Raw genomic sequence first — 22,037 nt, forward strand, 5'->3', positions numbered from 1 at the left:
TTGTTATAGGTGTTCATTTTACTAAGGTTGAAATGAGGGTCATTTTTAAGCATTTACATCTTGACCAAAATACCAGTACGAAATCGGATTAAATGTAATGAGAATTTACAATTAAATAATGCTGATAAACGCCACTTACTTGCATTTCAGCTCTTCAGAAACACAGCGTTAACTAATCTTTTATTTGGATACGCACGGCTTTGACAAGAGGAATCCAGACAATGGGTTTTGTGCCTTTTTAAATTGCGTGGGTAGCTCTTAAAAGAGCCTTTGGTTTGACATGCTGCATCACATGTTACTTGGAGCTGGTGTACTTTGTGACGGCCTTTGTACCCTCAGACACTGCGTGTTTGGCCAGCTCTCCGGGCAGCAGAAGACGCACTGCAGTCTGGATCTCCCTTGAGCTGATGGTAGAACGCTTGTTGTAGTGAGCCAAACGGGAAGACTCACCAGCGATGCGCTCAAAAATATCGTTCACGAAGGAGTTCATAATGCCCATGGCCTTGGATGAAATGCCGGTGTCCGGATGCACTTGCTTCAACACCTTGTACACGTAGATAGCATAGCTCTCCTTCCTGGACTTTCTGCGCTTCTTCCCTCCTTTCGCAGCGGTCTTAGTGACGGCTTTCTTCGAACCCTTCTTGGGCGCAGACTTCGCGGGCTCAGGCATTCTCACATAGACGGTGAAACGAATAGTCACGCTTAATTCGCGCGTCTGCATTAGAAAAGGTCTGTATGCGAATATCAGGCCCTTCTTTGCGAGTGACGTTAGACATTCTCATTGGAGGCCGCTTGTAGACCAAATTTTCGTATGTGGAGACGATTCCACAAATGTTAAAAGTATGTTCAGAAGCTATAACTTGAAGCTATAACTTAAAGCTATCACAACTATCACCACAATTAACCTTTTTAACCCCATATTTTGAATCTGCTCGACTTACAGCCTTATCGAAGACAAAATGGCGTTTATTGCAGCGACTTCAATTAAAGGCACCGTAGTGTAGCTCGGTTACTTCCCTAATAAGCACGGCGATGTAAGGATCTTGTAGCAGGTTACAGGCTCAAAATAAAATATTACCATGAAATGGCGAAATCGCCCTTATAGAATGAGAACAGCTGGATTTCGCCTTTAACCTTGGAATGCGTTCGTATTTGAGCGAGTCTCGTTACATTGACAGCCTATAAAATATATGCATTACGTTGGACGCACTGCTTCTAAAAGGCTAATATGAGCGTTATGAATCTATAAAGGGACACGGCGGAGAAACAAAGAAACGCTGCTTTTCATAGAAAATGTGGGTGGCTCTAAAAAGAGCCTTTGGGTTGTTCCAGAACGGACTTTATCCACCGAAACCGTACAGAGTGCGACCCTGACGTTTCAGAGCATAAACTACATCCATAGCGGTGACGGTCTTTCTCTTGGCGTGCTCAGTGTAGGTGACGGCATCGAATTTGAATTTGAATTTATTTGTTTATAATGTCGTGGACAGTCCCCATTAATTAACTGTAAACAGTAAATGGAGCAGCTTTAGCCTACATGACTAATTTCCAGCTGTAGTCCCCGGCCAGTTGACAATAGGCTCCCTAAAATACATTAGTTTAAAAAATAATAAAATTACAGTTGCAGCAAGCACAAACAAATGGAGCAAGACATACATGCGGGGAGACAAGACATGCAAGCACAAATGGCAGCAACATCAATGCAGTACATGAGATAAAACAGTACAAGGGGACAAGGGAAGAGCAAATAGTCATAGCAGACATACAGACATAATCGCGTACAGACATAGTAGCATACAGACACAGCAGCATACGGGCACAGTAGCATCCAGACATTGAAACACACACAGAAATTTTCAGGTGGGTAGCAAAGATGGAGGTGTACATAACACACGTCACATCTGACAGAGATTAATGTATGCAGTTGTAGTTATCGCAAAGCCATGTTTTAAGGTGTGTTGTAAAGGTGGAGTATGTATGTATATTTTTTATGTAGGTAGGTATTGAGTTCCGGTTTTGTATTGCTATAACAGAGAATGATAATTGACCAAATGTACTTTTCCTAAATGGGACTAAGAAGTCGCCTCGTGTGGTGCTTCTGGTGATCTGACTGGTATTGTTACATTGGATTATGAATGAGTTAAGAGGAGGAGGAGCAGTGTTATGCAAGACTTTGTAGACCAGGCAGATGTTTTTGTATTTGATCACATCTTCCCAGCTCAGAAGTTTACGGTTATTTAGGATGATACAATGATGAGAGCTGTTAGGCTTCTGGTCCAGGACTTTAAGGGTTTGCTTGTAGAGAATTGCTAGTGGTTTGAGTGACGAGCTGTTAGTTTGTCCCCAACTTGTCAAACAGTATGTCAGATGTGACATAATCATGGCGTTCATGTATAATTTGGCAGCATTAAAAGGCATTACATTTCTGATGTATTTAAAATTAGTTAGGCCAAACTTGACTCTTTGGCATACTTTCTTAATGTGAGCTTTGAATGACAGATTGGAGTCAATAATGATACCCAGATATTTAAATTGTGGCACAATGCTAATATTTTTACCTGAGATTGATATATTGGACATGGTGTTACATTGTCTTTTAGTGAAAAACATTCCTACAGTTTTATTTACGTTAAGTTGAAGGCATGAACGGTTCAGACAATTTGTGATCTGATCCATAGCTGTGATGAGTTTGGCAGCAGCCAGATGTTTGGTCTTGGCATGCACATATATTACAGTGTCATCTGCATATAATTGTGTTTCAACATCAGGGCAGACAGATGGCAGATCATTAATATATAGGCTAAACAGAAGCGGGCCAAGTATTGATCCTTGAGGTACACCGGTGCATAGGTTAAGAGCTGATGAACAGTGGTTGTTCACAGAAACAAGTTGGCTTCTACCAGTTAGGTATGACTCAATCCATTTGAGTGCTAATGAGACAGTTTGGCAATAAGGACCTTATGGTTGACTGTGTCGAAAGCTTTGCGAAGGTCTAAGAACACAGCACCGACAACACCTCCTTTGTCGACCATTGCGCGGACCTTCTCTAAGAAGAAACAGTTAACTGTTTCAGTGGAGTGATGGGCCCTGAATCCAAACTGCATGGGATGGAGATTAAATGGACCATTATTTAAGAAAGAAACAAGCTGCTCTGATACCCACTTCTCAGCAACCTTGGAAATCACAGGTAAAATGCTGATTGGGCGATAGTTGCATATGTTCTGGGGATCATCTGACTTGAATATGGGAGATACAATTGCAGTCTTCCAGGTACTTGGGAATGTCCCCTGTAATACTGACAGGTTAATAGTTTGTGTGATAGGGGGGACTATGTATTCTTTCAGAGATTTAAGCATTATAGAATCCATACCATATATATCCTTCGCCGTTGAGGTTCTAAGAGAATTAATGATTGCTTGAGTCTTAAGTTCAGAGATGGGTTGAATGCTGAAGGAAGGCTTGCTTTCGTCAACCTTAATAATATTTTCTGTTGTTAAGGGGAAATTCTGTGCGATTTCGGCTACAAAATTGATAAAATATTCATTAAAGGCTACAGCTATTTGTGCTGGGTCTTGCATTAGCTTACCATTCAGTTTCAGCTCTAACTGGTTCCTAGGCCTGTGGTTGATCCCCATTACATTCTTAATCTGTTCCCAGATCAGCTTTGTGTTACCCTTTGCCTCATTGATAATTGTTATAAAAAAGTTGGCTTTGGCCTTTCTGATTGCTTTGGTTACTTTGTTACGTAATGAGGTGAACCTCTGCCTATCACTATTTAATTTAGTCTTCAGAGCTCTTTTCAATGCAGAGTCTCTTTCCTTCATCAGGTTAAATATTTCAGTATTGAGCCAAGGAAGTGCATTGTTTTTTTTCTTTCCTTTCACTTTTCTAGTGAACTCCTCAACTAAACTATGTAACTTGGTTGTAAGCGTTTTGCAATCTGCTTCTACGTTGCTCCCAGTAAGTATATTTTTCCAATCAGTCTGCTGAACTGCTCTTTCAAAATTAACCATTTCATTTTTTGGAATCCTAAGTTGCTCCACAGGTTTATGAGAATGATGAAAGCGCTTCTTTGTGAGTTTTCTTGACATTAATGTCAAATTATGGTCGGACAGTCCAGTAATAAAATTGAATGTCTTAACAATTCTTTCAGGCTTGTTGCTGAATATTAAGTCTATCTGTGTCTGGGAGGATGCAGTTATTCTAGTTGGTCCTTCCATCAGTTGCGTAAAATCCAAACTATCTGTTACCTGCTTAAGGGCTTTCCTATTAGTCTTATCTAGCCAGTTACAATTCAGATCACCAAGTAGTATTACCTCAGTTTTAAAATCACATGCTTGAAGCAGCTTTTTAAATGTGATGTAAAAATCATTATTGGAAGAAGGTGGACGATATACAACAATGAGCACAAAGGACATTTCAGGTGAGAGCATTATATTCAGTCCAATACATTCTAAATCATGATTAAAAGGCCAGCATATTTGATGACAGTTGATATGGTCTTTGATATAGATCATGACCCCACCCCCTCTTCCCTTAGATCTGTCCTGTCTAAAGGTGTTATAGCCTGGTACATGTAATGCAGCAGATGGAGAGTTGCTATGTAACCACGACTCTGACAGGCATAGAAAATCTAAGTTAGAGTTACTAAGAAGATGATGCACTTGTTCAGCCTTTGGGGTGAGGCTACGGATGTTAATATGTCCTCCAAAAATACCCCTGGGTTTGAGCCGTGGGTCCCAGATCACCTGAGAGTGATTAACAGTTTTTAAAAAGTTCAGTCTGCGATGTTTTTTTAAAAACAGGGTTAATGTTGCTTCTGTAAGCACTGTGGGCCGTACAGAACGGATCTCGACTCTCCGCGACAGGTACGCCGGTGGCCGCCGCTCCCGCACTCCGCCCGAAGTCGCCCTTGCGTCTGGTATCGAACCCCGCCACACCAACTCCTTCTCCCAATACGCCACGCTCGGTCCGCCTGGCATCGTCTCCCCCGACCCTCGACGCAGCCCCCGGACAGCAAAGAGGTGGAGACGGATCAGTAAGGATGTCACAGGTAAAACCAGCAGGTTCACTGTTTACCATGCTTACCTGAGAGAAGGTGTTATTGCTCTCCAGTAGATCCGCCAGGTTGTTGACTTCCTCATTCGCATTAACCGGACCAGGGCACTGATGAATATCTCCAGATAAAAGCAGGCAAATGGCTATGATAAGCTTGCATGTGTCTACATTTCTTTTGATTGTTTTGGATTTGTATCTGACGCGGTTGAGCCCAAGATGACAGGCAAAAGTACTCATCAAAACGGCTTTGCCAAATCCAAAATGTTTGACGTTCATTCTGATCAAAACGTCACCTTCTGATTGTGTTTTACAAACATTTAAAAACCCGCAATTAAAATTATGGGGGGTAAAACCAAAAAGACCTGTAAAGTTTAAAAACATCACAAAAGTGAGAAGGGCTGCCCGACGCCATTACCGACGAATTAAACGATTAACCAGCCAGTTCACACCAGCACAGTGCCTTCTCCCAAACACAGCAGATCGAGTCTCAATCGCGGATCACTTAGCACCTCCTTTCCCAAGACCTTTTCCACCTTTGCCGCAACCAGACATTTTTCCAAACAATAGCGCAGAAAATAAGATACTAACTTCAAGAACCACATGTATACGAATAAATGTGCACAAAGACGACCTGATTGAAGCCAATATCAACAAAGAGGCGGTTCTACCTAAAGCCGGCCGGAGGAAGGCGAAGGAAGGGAGGGCAGTTTTTGAACGCCACAATGCTGCCCTCCGGAAGAAACAGACCTTCCGCTCCAAACTCCAGGGCCTCCAGGAGGATGAGAAGTGCACACGGTTCTTCTTCCGCAGGGCACGAACCAAGACGAATAACATCTTGTCTCTCTTTAACAGCAGAGGTGTGGTGGTGTCTGAAGAGGCGGAGGTCTGGGAGGTGGCCAGGGAGTTCTACAAGGGCCTTTACAGCGAGAGGCCCTCAGACAGGGCTCTCATGGACACCTTCCTGGGCTGCCTGGACAGACGCCTGGGAGATGAGCAGATGGAGGCGGAGTTGAGCATTGAGGAGCTCACCAGGGCCGTGCACTCCCTGAATACACACAAAGCTCCGGGCCCTGACGGAATCCCAGCTGAGTTTTACCAGGCTCACTGGGATCTCCTGAAGGAGGACGTGGCGGAAGTGTTCAGGGCTGCGTACAGGGAGGGGCGGTTAGGTGCCTCACTGAGACAGAGCTCAGTAGCTCTTGTCCCAAAGAAGGGGGACCTGAAGGACCTCCGCAACTGGCGGCCGATCAACCTCCTCTCAGTCGATTATAAGATCATGGCGAAGGCGCTGATGGGGAGGTTCCAAGGCCTGATAACATCGGTGATCGGACCGGACCAGACCTGCAGCGTGCAGGGGAGGTCCATAAATGACAACCTGCTCCTCGCGAGGGATCTAATCATCCACTCCGGGGAGCGGAGGTCCCCCTTGTGCCTTCTCAGTCTCGATCAAGAGAAGGCATTTGACCGGGTGAGTCATGTGTGCTTGGAGAGAGTGCTAGAGAAAATGAACATTCCTGGCCCCCTCCTGCGCTGGACAAAAATCTGTCTGACTGAGATAACGGGCAGAGTGGTTGTCAATCGACAGCCCTCTGCCCCGTTCGATGTCAGAGGTCTGGCGTCAGGCAGGGGTGCCCTCTAGCATCTCTCCTGTACGTCATCTACCTGGAACCGTTCCTCCATGCCATCAGGGCCAATCCAGGGGTGGTGGGCTATCCACTCCCTGGAGCGGGGGGGGGAACGGCTAAAGGTGATGGCGTACATGGACGACATTGCCATCGTCGCCACAGACAGTCGTTCTATCGCTTGTGCCACCAAGGTGTTGGACGACTTCTGTGTGGCCACTGGCGCCCTGGACAAGAGTGAACTGTTTCTGTCTCCACATTGGAGTGAGGAGCTGACCGTTTCCTTCCCTGTGCGTAGGAATACCATCAAGCTCCTGGGGGTGACCTTCCAGGCTGACGGAGGAGGGAGAACCAGCTGGGAGGGAGCCCTCCGTCACGTCCAAAATAAAATCAGGAGCTGGAGTGCACGGCCCTTGACCATGGTGGGTAAGATCCTCGTCCTGAAGGCAATTGTCCTACCCATTCTGCTCTATGTGGGGAGGGTGTTTCCCCCAGACAAAACCACCGGGAAGCTAATTACCCGGATGGCTTTCCGCTTTGTCTGGGGGAGCACTATGGAAAAGCTAAAACGCGTCACCCTCCTCAAAGAGGAGCGGAATGGGGGGCGGGGGGTCCCAGACATTGTTAACATCATCATGGTGCAGGGTCTGGCCACCCTTGTCCAGAATGCAGGGAAGGTGGGTAAGGCCTCTGGTACCTTTGCCAGGTACTATGCCACCCCCTTCCTCAGAGCAATGGGCTTGGGTGTGCTGGACCTCACCATACCCTATAGCTGGGACCCCCCCTACGTCTACCGAGCCCTGAAGGACTTTGCCTACAGGACGGATCTGCCCAGGGCTGGCCTAACCTCGTGGAGCTACAAAATGATTATGGCTCATTTAAGATCTGGCCAAATTGCAACGCTCCCGAGGGGGGGGCCAGACCTGGACCCGCAAGTCATCTGGGCAAATGTGACACACAAGTGTCTTACAAACAAACAAAAAGACATTGCCTGGATGACAGCCCATAGGTGCCTCCCCACCAGAACATTTATGTATCGTCGGCACTTAGCCCTGACTGAACGCTGCCCCCACGGATGCACTGACTCAGAACACATCTACCATTTGTTCTGGGAGTGCTCCGTGGCCAGGCGGGTCTGGGGCCTTGTTTGTTCCTCTGTCTCCCTGAGCAGGTGCCTGCCGAGGTCCTCCCTGATGGCTGAGGGCATCCTCTACGGTCCGCCGGGGGGATGCAAGACCACCGTGCTCCAGGATCAGTGGAGGATCATAAATACCGTGAAGCAGGTCCTGTGGGAGACGAGGAACATCAAGGTCTACCAGAAAACAGCTGTAGACCTGGTCACTCTCCGGAGGAGGATCCAAAACCTCCTCCGGGACGGCATTCTGGTGGACATGCACGGCAACAAGAACCTGGCGAGAGAGAAGTGGGGGGTGGACCATTGGAAAGAACTCATCATATAGTCCACCCCCCCCCCCCCCCCAAGGGACACAGAAGCCTCTCAGGACAGTAATGGAAATGGACTTTCCTTTTTCCTATTTCTTGGTCTTTTAATCCACCTTTGTTTCTTTGAATTACATATTGCTTTTTATCGGATATTCTGTGTTTTTTGTGACCATTTTTGAATAACTTTTTCTTAAAATTAGTTTTCCGTTAATTTTGATGTCTTTGTTCCCTTTGGTTTAAGTGTTTGTTTAAATGATTTGTTTGTGTTATTCAGTGTGTTTTAAAAAAGAAAAAAGATTTTAAATTGTTAAAATAAATTATAAAAACCAATAAAACAACCAAACTAAGACAGGACACTACACACTAAAATGGATAGGTTGAAAATAACCCAGATTGGGTAGTTTTTGAACACACTGCTGGATAAATATAAATATGGGGCAGAACACAAGCTGGGTTGATCTTATCAACAAGGAGAGTGAGGGAAGAAAAAGGGAACCTGGGTCATTGGAAAAACAACAAAGGGAATATAGCAGAAAGATTATGAACATTAGACTAGTAGATTTTTGGATTTTCAGAATTTCTTTTTCCTCTTTAAATTAGAGAACATGAAACAAAATGCATATTGTAAAAAGCCTGTAAGCCATTATTTCACTGCCAAATTTTTCTTTGACCATAAGAAAGTTGAGAAAAGTAGACCATTTGTATAGAATAACACGATGCAGTGTTTTGGTTGTCCTCCTACCTCCTCCTTTGAATACTTAAAAAAAAATAATAGAAATAATAATTTGGTAACAGTGCACTTAAAGCGCAAATCTTGCATTGAACCGTGAAGAGATCAGATCAGGACAGGGCAGGTGGTAGAGAGTGGATGTATATGTATATCTGTGCATTCCTGATTAATATCTGAATTGGTCATGTTTTTTTTTTTTGCATTGCTTATTGTGTTTGTCTACGTGAGGCAGGGGGAGGGGTCTGGTGTGGTCTCAACCAGTTGTCTAAACTGGTACTGCACCGTGACATTCCTACACTGCAGGACAGGGTAATGTTTCATAATTTTGTTCTGTTGATAATGTCCCCACTACTGCTGAACCCACACTTATAAACCCTTTTGAAACTGAACTGAATGCACTTTCTGATGAACAGACTTTCTTTTCCTTCACATGAAAAAACACACAATCTTCCTCTAAAAGAAATTAATATTAACCTTGATTAAGCTTTTGTAAGCACTCTCGAACTTTACTAAACTAAAGTTTGTCTCCTCTCTTTCTTTTTTTTCAGAATGTGGACTGCACTGTCCCATGTTAAAGCACACAGTGATGACTCTAGCGGACACACTATATTTGTCTTTTCTCCATGTGAATATAATAAGGCACAACTGATTATTTAATGTATCACACAGTAGACTTCCATTGCTAATGTTGTATGACAATGGGCTTGTCCAAGTCTGGTAATATGCAATTCAAATCTAAACAAATCATTATGCATTCATAAACATTCAAGAAAAATGAATTAATTTATTTTTGTAAAGCAATATTGCTACTGGACATTGAGTCTATAGCATTTTCCACAGATACAGGCACTCAAAGACATTTCTAGACTTGAGACTTGGATTGGACTCTGGCACAGACTTCAATAAGAAAGTAGCCAAAGAGGAAATGAGAGCAATGCACATTGGCATTCCCATAGCTGTCATAGAGGAAAGGGTCACAAAACACTAGGGCTGAACACACATTATACACCAATCAGCCACAACATTATAACCACCTGCTTAAAACAGTTTTGTCATGATTTAAACTGTATAAACTTGTCTATAAACACTTAATATTTAATTATACGAAATGTGTACTTATATAAGCAAATACTCATAAGTGAATTGCACTCAAAAGTTTCATTTTTAAATGAAAATTGAAATCTTGTTAGCTCCTTGGGAGGGAGGCGGTGCATTTAAATATCTGGGTATGTACTGGTGTTCATGATGACGTGTATCTTAACAGATGCTCTAGGACCTGTAGAATTGTTCATATTTAAAGGTACAATAGGTAATTTCTGATTTCTAACAGTCAGGAGAGGAATTACATTAACAAACACGTTCAAACCATAATGTAATGTAATGTAATGTAATGTAAAACCACAACACTGTTTAGCCCACTCCTTCTCTGTGAACACGCTGATGTTGAAATACAATTGGCTGTGGCAATTAGAACCAATTTTCAATCAATAAGCTTGAATTATTGTACAGCTATATGATGTTTTGGTACAGAGTGCCGGCCCGTCAACTGCATATTTTGAAATTTAAGGACTATTCATGGGTACCAAAGACGTCACTTCCGGAATGCCCGCCGCCATATTTGTGTCCGACTGACACTTTTGGACCGTCATGGCAGCGAATACAGCGCATCTAAGCGAGACAGAAAGAAAGCGATATTTGGAAAAAACGGCGATTATTGGTTGTGATCCTTATTTATTACCTTTAACTTTATTTTGTCCCTTAAAATCTGCGAAGCGTCTGCCCCAACTTACTTTCCCCGACATCTACATTTATTTGATACATAATCCATCCCCATACACCGGAGACAGCCTTAAGGCTTTCAAGAGTACAGATGCCTATCAATACTCAGTTGCAGGATGGGTCAACGACACCAATATATGGCATCTGGAAACAAAAAATATATTTGTGATCACAGGACATGTAAGTATTTGTATTTTATTTATTTATCCAGAAAGGTCCCATTGAGATACGAGATCTCACATTCACACAGTTACACACATTCACACATATGGTCATTTTAGAGTCACCAATTAACCTAAGTAATTCAACAACAATCATCAACCGTGTTATTTTGGTGGTGGTTAAGTCTAGAGTGATAGCGATTGCTTCGGCTTCGTGCGTTTCATTTACATGTGGCTATTAACGTTAGACTTTACACAGTTCTCGGTCGCTCTGATCAGAAATGCAGGACAACCAGCCGCGCGTCTGAAACTAGGCATAGCCTAGTCTACTACGTAATTGCGCCTCCTTGAGTTTGTTTAAAATAATGACATCGCTCCCATTATTTAACCAAGTAACATTGTCAACAAAATGTGGAACAATATTTTTTATCTTGTGACTATCTGGCTGACCACTAACATCCCTAAATTATAATAAAGTGCTGCATTTTTCACTTAACAGGTCAATCATTCCCAGGCTCTGAACACAAAAGCAACATGTCCATGGATAGTGGTGCAGGAGATCGGGACAGTGGTGATGGCACATTGCACATGTATGGCAGGGTTGGGAGAGGTGTGTTCCCATGCTGCGGCACTGATGTTCACAGTGTTGGCTGCTGTTGACAAGAGAGAAGGACAGACATGCACCGAGAAGCCATGCGCATGGACAAAGCCTAGCATGAAAAAAGTTAAATATGATAAGCTGTCTAACATATTTGCTAAGCAAGAGCAAGAAACTCAAGACCATTTGCAGCACATGAGACCATCCGCTGATGAGTTCAAGTTCTTCTGTGAACAGCTCCACCAAAGCGAAGACCAAGAGGCAAAGCCCAAGAAAAGTGCGATCCTGTCAGTCATCGAAGGCCATTCCCTCAGATACATGCCCAAGACTGTACAGTTGGATCTGCCAACACCTCTGATCACTCTGTATGCAAGCACCAGGCTTGAAATGGATTTGCCTGCACTGCTGGAGGAGGGTGCTAAGATCTTTGAGAAGCTGCATCTCACACCAGAGCAGGTAATAAATGAGAATGGCTCTCGTTAAAACAAATGTCTTGTTAAAACAAGTGCCAAGATTGTCACAATTCCAATATATAAACATCACAGAGTTCATTAAGAATTGCTTCATTTGTGAGAATTACAGCTCTTTTGATAGGTAAAATTCTTTTTTGAGTGTTTGTTAGTTGAAGAGAACACCAGGGAACAGAGAAAGTCTAGAGTGTGGTTTGATCAGAGAGCAGGAAGAGTTACTGCATCATCGTTCCATGAGGCAGCCAGGACAGAGAAATCACCATCTCTGATTAAGAGAGTTTGCTATCCTCGCTCCTCTCAGTTTTCGACTGAAGCGTCCAGGTAATATAAAAGTTCAGGAAGCAGGAAAAAAAAATGCCTTTTTGTTCACTACTTCATCATGAATGAATACAATTGATAACTGGTTAACATTCTAATTACAGTATGTAGTCTGGAGTTCTCCAAAATGTTCAAAATAACATGGCCTTTGTGTTTTCATCAGATGGGGTCTAGAAAACGAGGACACTGGCAGAGAGTCGTACCTGATGGCGATGCAAGATCTCCATGCAGACCTCAACGTTGCAGCATCAGGGCTGCTTATTAACCCAGAGCTGCCATGGATTGGTGCATCACCCGATGGTGTGGTGACCTGTGCTTGCCATGAGCGTGGCGTGTTAGAAATTAAGTGTCCTTTCAGTGCAAAAGACCGCACTCTACGTGAATGTGTCAAAGACTCACGGTTCTGCCTGACTGTCACTGAGGAAGATGTGATGAGCCTAAAGCTAAATCACAGTTACATGTATCAAGTGCAGGCTGAAATGCGTGTTGCAGAGGTAACGTACTGTGATTTTGTGGTGTGGACACCTCAAGAACTTTTTGTACAGCGTATCCTGTTTGATGGCACATTTTTTGATGATGCGTATTTGAAGGTGGTTGACTTCATTAGAACAGGGATACTACCAGAGCTGTTGGGTAAATGGTTTACTGTGCCACGCCTCTCAGCCACTGCAACCTCTGAGAAGACACCTGAGGGATGTTACTGTGGTAAGCCTACTGGTAACACTGGTAACTAGAGAAACTAAAGAAATAAAATTGTCCTTTTTTTCCAATTAATCAGTATTTATTATTATTGTACATTTCTTAATATGACACATTCACTTGTTCATAAAACACAAACTAAAAACCAAAACACATTTTGTCTGTCATTTTCATAACTGTTTACAGTTAGCAACTACTGTGTCTATTCTGTGGGGACCACAGATGGGCAAATATTACAGAGAGCACAGCAAACTGTTACCATCTTGTCAAGGGAGGTCGGTTGTCCTTGAGCGGCTGCTTGGCAGAGAGACAGCGGGATAGTTGTCTGGAGGATGGTGTATTTGTTCCTGACCAGGCCGATGACTCTTTCCACATGGATCCTGACGGCAGCAAGTCCCCTTGTTGCCTCTAGTTCCAGTGGATGCAGTTGCTGCTTGCCTTTGGTGAATGATGGTATTTTCAACTGTGCACAATACAGGCCTACCGTATCTTTGACAGTGAAGCCTCTATCTGCAAGAATGACATCTCCTGGTGATAATTTCTCAAGATATCCACAGTTTTCTGTGATGTGCTTGTCGCTTGTTCGTCCACCCCAGCCGTTTGACACAAAGGATATAACACCTTGTGGTGTTATTGAAATCAAATATTTTACAGTGTTGTGATGCTTGTACTGAGAGTACGTCTGTGCACGAGCTCTCAAGTTCTTTGGCTTCTCTTTGAATATTTCAAAACAGTCAATGATAGAAGTGCAGTTGCTAAAATTATCCCTGAAACACAGGGGCAGACTGATCTGAATTTGTTCTTTTGATGGCCAAAATATAAGTGGTGACAGTCTAACATACATGACATCTAATGTATTATTAAATATTCTGACAACACTTGTCTTAGACATATGAAAAGTATATACAAAAAAATATAAAGGTAAATTAAGCTTCAATCTCATCAGGGTTAACACAAAGCTATGAAAGGGTGTCAGTCTTGGACTAGCTTTCAGAAATCCTGACAGGAAAGTAAAGAGAACCATTAATTTAGCATAGCTTGGAAGGCCTGTGAGTTCCTGTACCATGTCATCATTTCCTTTAAAGGTCTCTTCATTCAAAGACAGCTCATCAACTTTTTCCTTTAGATGATGAACCTCTGCTCTAAGTCGTGCACACTCATTTGTCAATGCCACAACTGTAGCTTGGCAGGCTGCATTCGAGCATGGTCTCAGGATGCCTGGGCTATGAATGGCTTGGGAGTAATTGTGCTCATCCTTCATGCATTCTGCCCGTACTTCCATAGTGTTGTCATGCTCGGAGTCATCGCTGGTGCTAGCTGGGGCCACAGACTCATGCTCAGTGTCATCGCTGCTCGGGGCCAAAGTCTCAGTCCTTTTGCGTTTCATCTGCTGGGTATGCTCAAACCTACTGCTGGCATAGATGTTTTTCTGTCGCTGTCCAGCTGATGTGTGTGCAAACAGGCTTGGTACATAATCAGGGCTCATGGGGTTGTCATTTTTTCTTCCTAAGCAGACAGAGTGGCAAAAATGGTAGAATATTAAATGTGTGCATACTATCAAGATATTGACCAACCTGAGCAAGGTAATTTCCCTTTCATCTTTTTCTCTCATATTCACATATATACTGCAGGTAAGTACAGTCTATTTAATTAAGTGCAGAGGTAAGGGTAGGTTTACAACTATTGGGTTTAATAACAGTTTCGTTTTTAACAAATATTAGTGTAATAAATCTAACCATTACTTTTTTCCACATAGGGCCGTGGACAGGTAGGTACAAGCATTCAATTGTATTTTTACAACTTTGGTGAGGATGATTCATTAACCACAGGACCGTAACATGGGTACGGTGTAAATAATGTAGGTCCAGATTAGTTGTAAATGTGAGAGTGACATGACACTGCAAACGTTAATTATATGGCAACTGAAGTTAACCATGTTTAAATTTTTTGTAAGCGTTTTCCTGGCAAAGGGAGCTAAAAGATAAAAATAATAATTAGCTAAGTTGAGGGCAAACGTAGCTAAACTTACCGGAGACAAAGTGTTGACTGCACAATCTGGAGTTAGACGTTGGCTGCCAGTGGTCCCTTCTGATTGAAGCCAACCATTTATTTCGCCGATCTAACTCCTTTGGGATCGAATATAATTGTAGTCCTGGATTTCTCTGACGACTGTTGTCACAGCCAACAGCACAACATATCCCGGGCATATTTTATCAACTTTATCGCGGATCTTCCTTCGTCTTCTCTGGTCGTTTTGGTTGTGGCGCGCAGCTGAGACCGGACACAAAGATGGCGGCGGTAAAACACAGTGACGTCACATGGTACCCATGAATAAACACAGGCAGAGGGTGAGTCAAGATGTCAGTGAGCCTTTTTCAATGATAGAAAGGGATTTACAATGATCTTGTAACAAAGTTTTAACACAAAGATCTTACCTGTTGTACCTTTAAAAAAAATTAAGACCACCCATCATATTTAGTAATGCATGGCATCTGACCCTACATCAGAATCACCCTTCTTTCCTCCATTGGAATTACATGGCACTGCATGTGGTGAAACTTATGTAGGAATCGATCCCAATCCGATTTTTGTTTTGACCTGAAAATCAGCACCCTGTTGAGACCCAGCTTACCAGGTGAGGTGAGTTAACTGTGTAATCAACTGCCCTAATTGATTAATTAAGTACAGAGCAACAATGAAAACCAGCAGACCCTGTCGCTCTCCAGGACCAGGGTTGGAGAACACTGGGGTAGAAGATCTGTGGAAGGCCATGCTGCTCACCTTCCTGACTCTGAAATGGATAAGCAGAATAAAAAGAGTCAAACTGTAAAGTTATATTTTTATCCCATGAATACATAACAGCAGAGGTGTAGCAGCAAACACGGGGTAAAAAACTGTGTTACTACCTAAAAGCCAACAGAACTGCCAAAGTAAATGGTTATTCATTATAACAACTCTTAACCCGAGAGAAAAGTATGGTTCCGAGTCCTAGTGTGACTATATAGATAAAATTTAAACCCTTGAAGAATACATCAACTTCCCAACGAGCATACCATGGTTGGCAGTTAGAAGTCCTGTCCCACCTGGACTATTGCAATTCTCTGCTGGCTGGCTTTCCAGCATCTGCCGTCAGACCCCTACAGCTGATCCAGAATGCTGCAGCCCGTCTGGTATTCAATGTTCCTAGAAATTCACATGTCACCCCCCTGCTCAGCAACCTCCACTGGCTGCCTATTATGGCTTGCATCAAATTTAAAACTTTGGTGCTCGCGTACCAGGCAGTTAAGGGATCAGCCCCTGTATATAATATATATATATTATATCAAGACCTATAGGCCAGGAAGACCCCTCCGTTCCGCCACTTCATGATGCCTTGCACCTCCCCCTCGCCACACCTGCACTTCTCGGTCACGACTGCTGTCTGTCCTGGCCCCACGGTAGTGGAATGACCTCCCTGTGGATGTCAGAACAGCAGAGTCTCTGACCACTTTCACATGCAGACTCAAGACTCATCTCTTCAGGCTCCACCTTTCCCTCCCTAACTCACCACCATGATTAGCCTTATATGCTATAGATGATAATGGCACTTATACAGTTATATAGATATTGTTGTTTTTTGTATTAGCTATTGTATTGTTGTAGTCAGGGTATTCTAGCTGCCAACTGTGGTATGCTAGTTTGGAAGTTGATGTATTCTTCAAGGGTTCCAATTGTAGCTGTATGGTCACGCTAGGATTCGGAACTGTACTGTCCTCTCAGGTCCTCTTCACACTTGTACTTGTGTTTGATCTGCACTTCATTGTACATCGCTCTGGATAATAAGAGCGTCTGCTAAATGCCTTGTAATGTAATGTAAAATTTTGTGAGGTAGGGAGGGAAAGGTGCAGCCTGAAGAGCTGAATTTTCAGTCTGTACTTGAAAGTGGTCAGAGACTGTTCTGATATCCATAGGAAGGTCATTCCACCACCATGGGGCCAGAACAGACAGCAGTCGTGAGCGATATGTTCAGGTGCGGCGAGGGGGAGGTGCCTGGGTCACCGTAGCGATGTTCTTGGAGAAGGACAGCCTGTTGTCCATCACCTTCTTGCACTGGGGGATGAGGTCACTGTGGTATCCCGTAGTGGAGAAATCAGTTAATGTTTAATCCAGGCTAGGGCTGTGCCTCAGATCCTTGTAGATTCCAGGGAGGATAGGAGGATGGAGTGGTTGACCGTGTCTGCAGAGAGGTCAAGAAGGATCAGGACCGAGGTGAGGGAGGCTGGTCATGCAGCCTGAAGGCATTCATTAATGGAGAGGAGTGTGGTCTCCGTAGAGTGGCCAGGTCTGAAGCCGGACTGGTGGGGGTCCAGCAGCTGATTCTGTGAGAAGAAGAAAGAGAGTTGGTTAGAGGCAGCTCATTCCATTGATTTGATGGGTCCTTCGATTTCCCCCACTTCCACTCAGCTGCATGTAGGTTGGCCCTGGAGGTACGTAGAATGTTGGAAACCCATGGGCTGGGAGGAGAGATCGAGCAGGCCTAGAGACAAGAGGACAGAGAGAGTCAAGTACTGGGGAGAGGGAGGAAAGGAGGGTGGAAGATGCTGAGTCAGTGGGTAGATTGGAAAAGGATTCAAGAGGAGGGAGAGAAGCAGTGACACTGGGGGCAAGCGAAGAGGGTGACAGAGAGCAGAGGTTACAGTGGACTGTAGCAGAGGGGGTAAGAGGAGGGGAGGGAGGCAGGGGAGCAATGGGGATGGAGAAGGAAATTAAGTGGTGATCAGACATGTGCAGAGGGGTAACAGTGGGGTTAGAAGAGGAGCAGTTCCTCACAAAAATCAGGTGAAGAAGGTTTCCAGCCCTGTGGGTTGGGGGAGAGGTCAAAGGAGTGGAGTAGTGGTAGGAAGGCAGTAGACTGGGAGGCTTCCAAGTGTATATTGAAATCTCCAAGGAGGATCAGTGGCGTGCCATCTTTGGGGAACAAGCTGAGTAGAGTGTCAAGCTCATCAAGGAAACTTTGCAGGGGACCTGAAGGACGATAAACGACAACAATATAGAGTTTAACAGGGTGGGTGATTGAGACAGAGTGGTATTCAAAGGTGGATAGGGATAAGTCAATGAGGGGAAACAGAGAATTTCCAGGAAGTCGAGATCAACAAACCAGTGCCACCACCACGGCCAGAGGGCCGGGGGGTGTGTGAGAAGGAGAAGGAGGATAAGAGGGCAGTGGGGCTGGCGGTGTTATCTGGTGTGATCGAGGTCTCAGTGAGGGCAAGGAACTGCAGGGACAGGAGGGAGGCATAACCAGTAATGAAGTCAGCCTTTCGCATGGCAGACTGGCAGTACCATAGCCCCCCTGCAGCTGTGAAGTTATCACAGAGGCTGGTGGGGTTCCGTCGCCGTGGAGGGCCACGTTACTGGAAGTGCCTTCTGTAGGGGAGGGAGCAGACTGTAATGGGGAGAGAGCAGACTGTAATGGGGATAGAGCAGACTGTAATGGGGAGAGAGCAGACTGTAATGGGGATAGAGCAGACTGTAATGGGCTGTAATGGGGATAGAGCAGACTGTAATGGGGAGAGAGCAGACTGTAATGGGGAGCTGACACATACGAACTTGGAGGAAGCGACGCATCGCTCTGAGCACGCCGACACAACCTGCTAATTATCAAATAGGATAAATGTTAGATTGCTAAATTGAAACAATTGCAGTGGTCAGTGTGTCTAACTGATTCTGATCACCTAGTCAGAATAACAGTAACGAATGAAACTGCAGACAGCTGGGTGAAACTTTCCGTACCTAATAACAAACACTGCATAGCTGTCTAACAACACGGAAATTAACAAAACTAGCACAGCTAGAGAAACTCACAAGGTTTCCTTAATATCTATTACTGATGCGCTTAGTAAAACAGAATCAGATACGTATACACTCCAGTCAGACGGCCTTCAACAGCTACACGCGCTTCGTGGAAATTGTACTTCTCTACTATGATTTGGGATTATGATTTGGATTTGTTTGTTTAAACTGATAAACAGTTTAGCTGCCCAGTGACAGAAAGTATGGACTTCCAAGACTGTGAAGGCAGGCTCTACATGAGAGCTAGCTTTTCTTTTCTGATTTTGTTTCGTTTGTTCGGCTGCTGGAACTGAGGGATCTCAAAGTCACAAGAAAAGTTTACCTATTCCACCAGTGTTGGTCCTCATATGTTATTGCACAAAATAGGATTTCAAATAAGTTGTTGCTCCTTCAGAATCCCTTCTGTAGAGCAACCATGCTTCCACCATTGTGACATCCATCATATGGAAAATACTGTATGTGCTCAACAGAGTCACTGAATGATTGTCATGCCACTTAAGTGCTCTCAGGTACACATCATCATGTTTCGTCTCTCTCTCTTCAAGGTGCAGCCTGGCAACCAATTTGATTTCAAGCTGCGGATTTTCATTTTCTCAAATTGAACTTGCAGGTCAATGCTACAGAACCAGTTATTGTAGAACAGTTTGAAAAACTGGTTACTTGGAATGATGGATGCCAGCTGCAGAACTATACTGAAATGGCACCAGTAGCTGGCTTCCCTTCAACTGGAGAGATTGTGCCTGTGTACACCTTAAAATTGTACATGATACCATTGCAGTCAGCAAGTACAAATATTTTGTATCCCCTTGTATCTTGTATTTTGGTTTCTGCGGTTGTACAATATCAGCTTGCATTTGTCTTTGCAAAAAATTTAGGCAGGTGTGAAAAAATGATGTACAATTAGAATGCTTTCAAAGATAGAAATGTTAATAGTAATATTTTTTATCAATTAACAAAATGCATGAACAGAAGAAGTGCATGAACGGAAGAAAAATCTAAATCAAATCAATATTTGGTGTGACCACCTTTTGCCTTCTAAACAGCACCAGCACCAGTACTTCTCAGTACACCAAATATTGATTTGATTTAGATTTTTCTTATGTTTACTCACTTTGCATTTTGTGAATTGATAAAAATAAACAATTAACATTTCTATTTTTGAAAGCATTCTTACTTCACAGCATTTTTCACACCTGCCTAAAACTTTTGCACAGTACTGTATGATGTATTTCTTTATGGACTGTCTGAGCCTATTAAGGAGGAACTTACTACTTGCGATCTCCCTCAAAACCTGGATGGCTCAATCGACCTGGCCATCCGCAAATACCCTAAAATGAAAGGATACAGAAAATTACTTATCAGCCAACGCAAATCGGGGAACTAAATAAATAAAAAATAAAGAAAAACACGTAAAACCATTCGAAAATATATCATTTTTTCCAGATTGAGAGTGGTATATTTTTTGCTGTTGTGTCAGTGCAGAATGCGGAAAGTTCATGTGCTTATACACTTGCCAATCAACAACAACACTTCAGGATCGGACATTTTTTTGTGGCGTCGTGCACCTGGAACGCTTGGAGGGAAGGTGGAAATTTCAACTGGGAAACTCCTACCTCCGACAGTAAATGGAAGGCAGCATAATTTTAAGAAACTGTGAAGCATACGTTATGGGTCCTGTTGTGGTTTTATTGTTTGTTTGTTTTTTTACAATTCTTTACAATTTAAAACACTCAATAAGTCAAAATAATGATTTAAACAGACACTTAAACTAATGAACAAGACATCAAAAGAATGAAAACAAACTTTAAGAAAAAGAGTTGGAACAAATTATTACAAAATAAGAACAACTAAACATTACAATTACATTTTTAGCAAAATCAATATCAAATACAAAGAAACAAAGGTGGATTAAAAGTCCGAAAAACAGTGAAGAAATAAGTCCATTTTGGGTCCTGTTGATTAAAAGATTTTTTATTTTATTTTATCCTATTTTTTATTCAAGCGGCTTATTTGGTATTAAGTTAAATCCCCCCAATACTCGGAAGGCTTGGCCTGCTGGAGGCGGGCTTTATGTAGAACCGCCTCTTCGCTGATCCTGCCTTCAATCAGGTCGTCTTTGTGCACATTTATTCGTTGGTATCGTACTTTCTGTGCTATTGTTTGGAAGGATGTCTGGGCGCGGCAAAGGTGGAAAAGGTCTGGGGAAAGGAGGCGCTAAGCGTCATCGCAAAGTTCTCCGTGATAACATCCAGGGCATTACTAAGCCAGCGATTCGTCGTTTAGCTCGCCGTGGAGGCGTAAAGCGTATATCTGGTCTCATCTACGAAGAGACTCGTGGAGTTCTAAAGGTGTTTTTGGAGAACGTGATCCGCGATGCCGTCACCTACACTGAGCACGCCAAGAGAAAGACCGTCACCGCTATGGATGTAGTTTATGCTCTGAAACGTCAGGGTCGCACTCTGTACGGTTTCGGTGGGTAAAACCTTGACCGGCAACTCCGTTCTGGAACAACCCAAAGGCTCTTTTCAGAGCCACCCACATTTTCTATGAAAAGTAGCGTTTCCTTGCGTCTTTTGTGTCCGTTTATTGATTCATAACGTCTATATAGGTCTTTAAAATGTAGTAGGCTTTACTACCATATGCACAGATTTCTGGAAAAGGCAATCCGCTATATAGAGATTCTCTTACCGATAGTCTTTGTTAAAATACCGTAGCGTGTAGGCTACCAATACGTTCTCGTTTCTAGCCAGGCTCGCCCAAAGACCGGTGCGTTACCCGTAGATTAAAGACGAAATGCCCATTAAATAGTCCTTTAAGTTGGACTTTAATGATAACATTTTCTTTTGAATCTGAAGGTGCTTGTCCCGGTATCCTTATCTGCTACAAGGCCTTAATCTCGCTGTGCGTATTAGGGAAGTAGCTGAGCTACACCAAGGTGCCTTCAATGGAAGTGGATGAAATAATCGCACTTTTGTCTTCGACATAATCCGCAAGGCTGTACAAAATCAAGCAGATGCAAAATATGTTAAATACAAAGATGCATGTTGTATATTAAACATACCCTTCACGTTTGTTTAGCTTTATGATTGACATTTATATTTGGGCGGCAGAGATAAGTTGCAAAAATTAACATTGTGACCATTGTTTTAAGCAACGTATTGCTCGAAGTGATAATGTAATATACTTTACTTAGAACGCAGATAGCTGAAAAAATATTTCGAATTCATCCAATGTAATAAATGTAAGGAAATCGCAGGCGCGGGGTTATAAAGAAGACAGTTCCTTTGTTCCGAAGGAGGACGGCCTTTAAGGATCAGCCAATAGAGT

General features: G+C 43.3%; 2 protein-coding genes across 2 annotated transcripts; one reads left to right on the top strand and one right to left on the bottom strand.

Moving 5' to 3' along the window:
- Positions 1-279: 279 nt before the first annotated feature.
- Positions 280-670, bottom strand: LOC133111250 (histone H2B-like). The gene has a single exon (XM_061221437.1). It carries the CDS (start codon positions 668-670, stop codon positions 296-298), a length of 375 nt encoding a protein of 124 aa, XP_061077421.1. The 3' UTR covers positions 280-295.
- Positions 671-20,868: 20,198 nt separating this feature from the next.
- LOC133111270 (histone H4) lies at positions 20,869-21,190 on the top strand. Its single transcript, XM_061221457.1, has one exon. The coding sequence runs from the start codon at positions 20,879-20,881 to the stop codon at positions 21,188-21,190; it is 312 nt and encodes a 103-aa protein (XP_061077441.1). The 5' UTR covers positions 20,869-20,878.
- Positions 21,191-22,037: the final 847 nt, after the last annotated feature.

This window comes from Conger conger, chromosome 15, assembly GCF_963514075.1.
Source record: "Conger conger chromosome 15, fConCon1.1, whole genome shotgun sequence".
Classification (NCBI taxonomy): Eukaryota; Metazoa; Chordata; class Actinopteri; order Anguilliformes; family Congridae; genus Conger; species Conger conger.

What these genes read in the sequence shown, in the direction of transcription:
- LOC133111250 (XM_061221437.1), bottom strand. Translation starts at nt 670, where the DNA reads ATGCCTGAGCCCGCGAAGTCTGCGCCCAAGAAGGGTTCGAAGAAAGCC.
- LOC133111270 (XM_061221457.1), top strand. Translation starts at nt 20,879, where the DNA reads ATGTCTGGGCGCGGCAAAGGTGGAAAAGGTCTGGGGAAAGGAGGCGCT.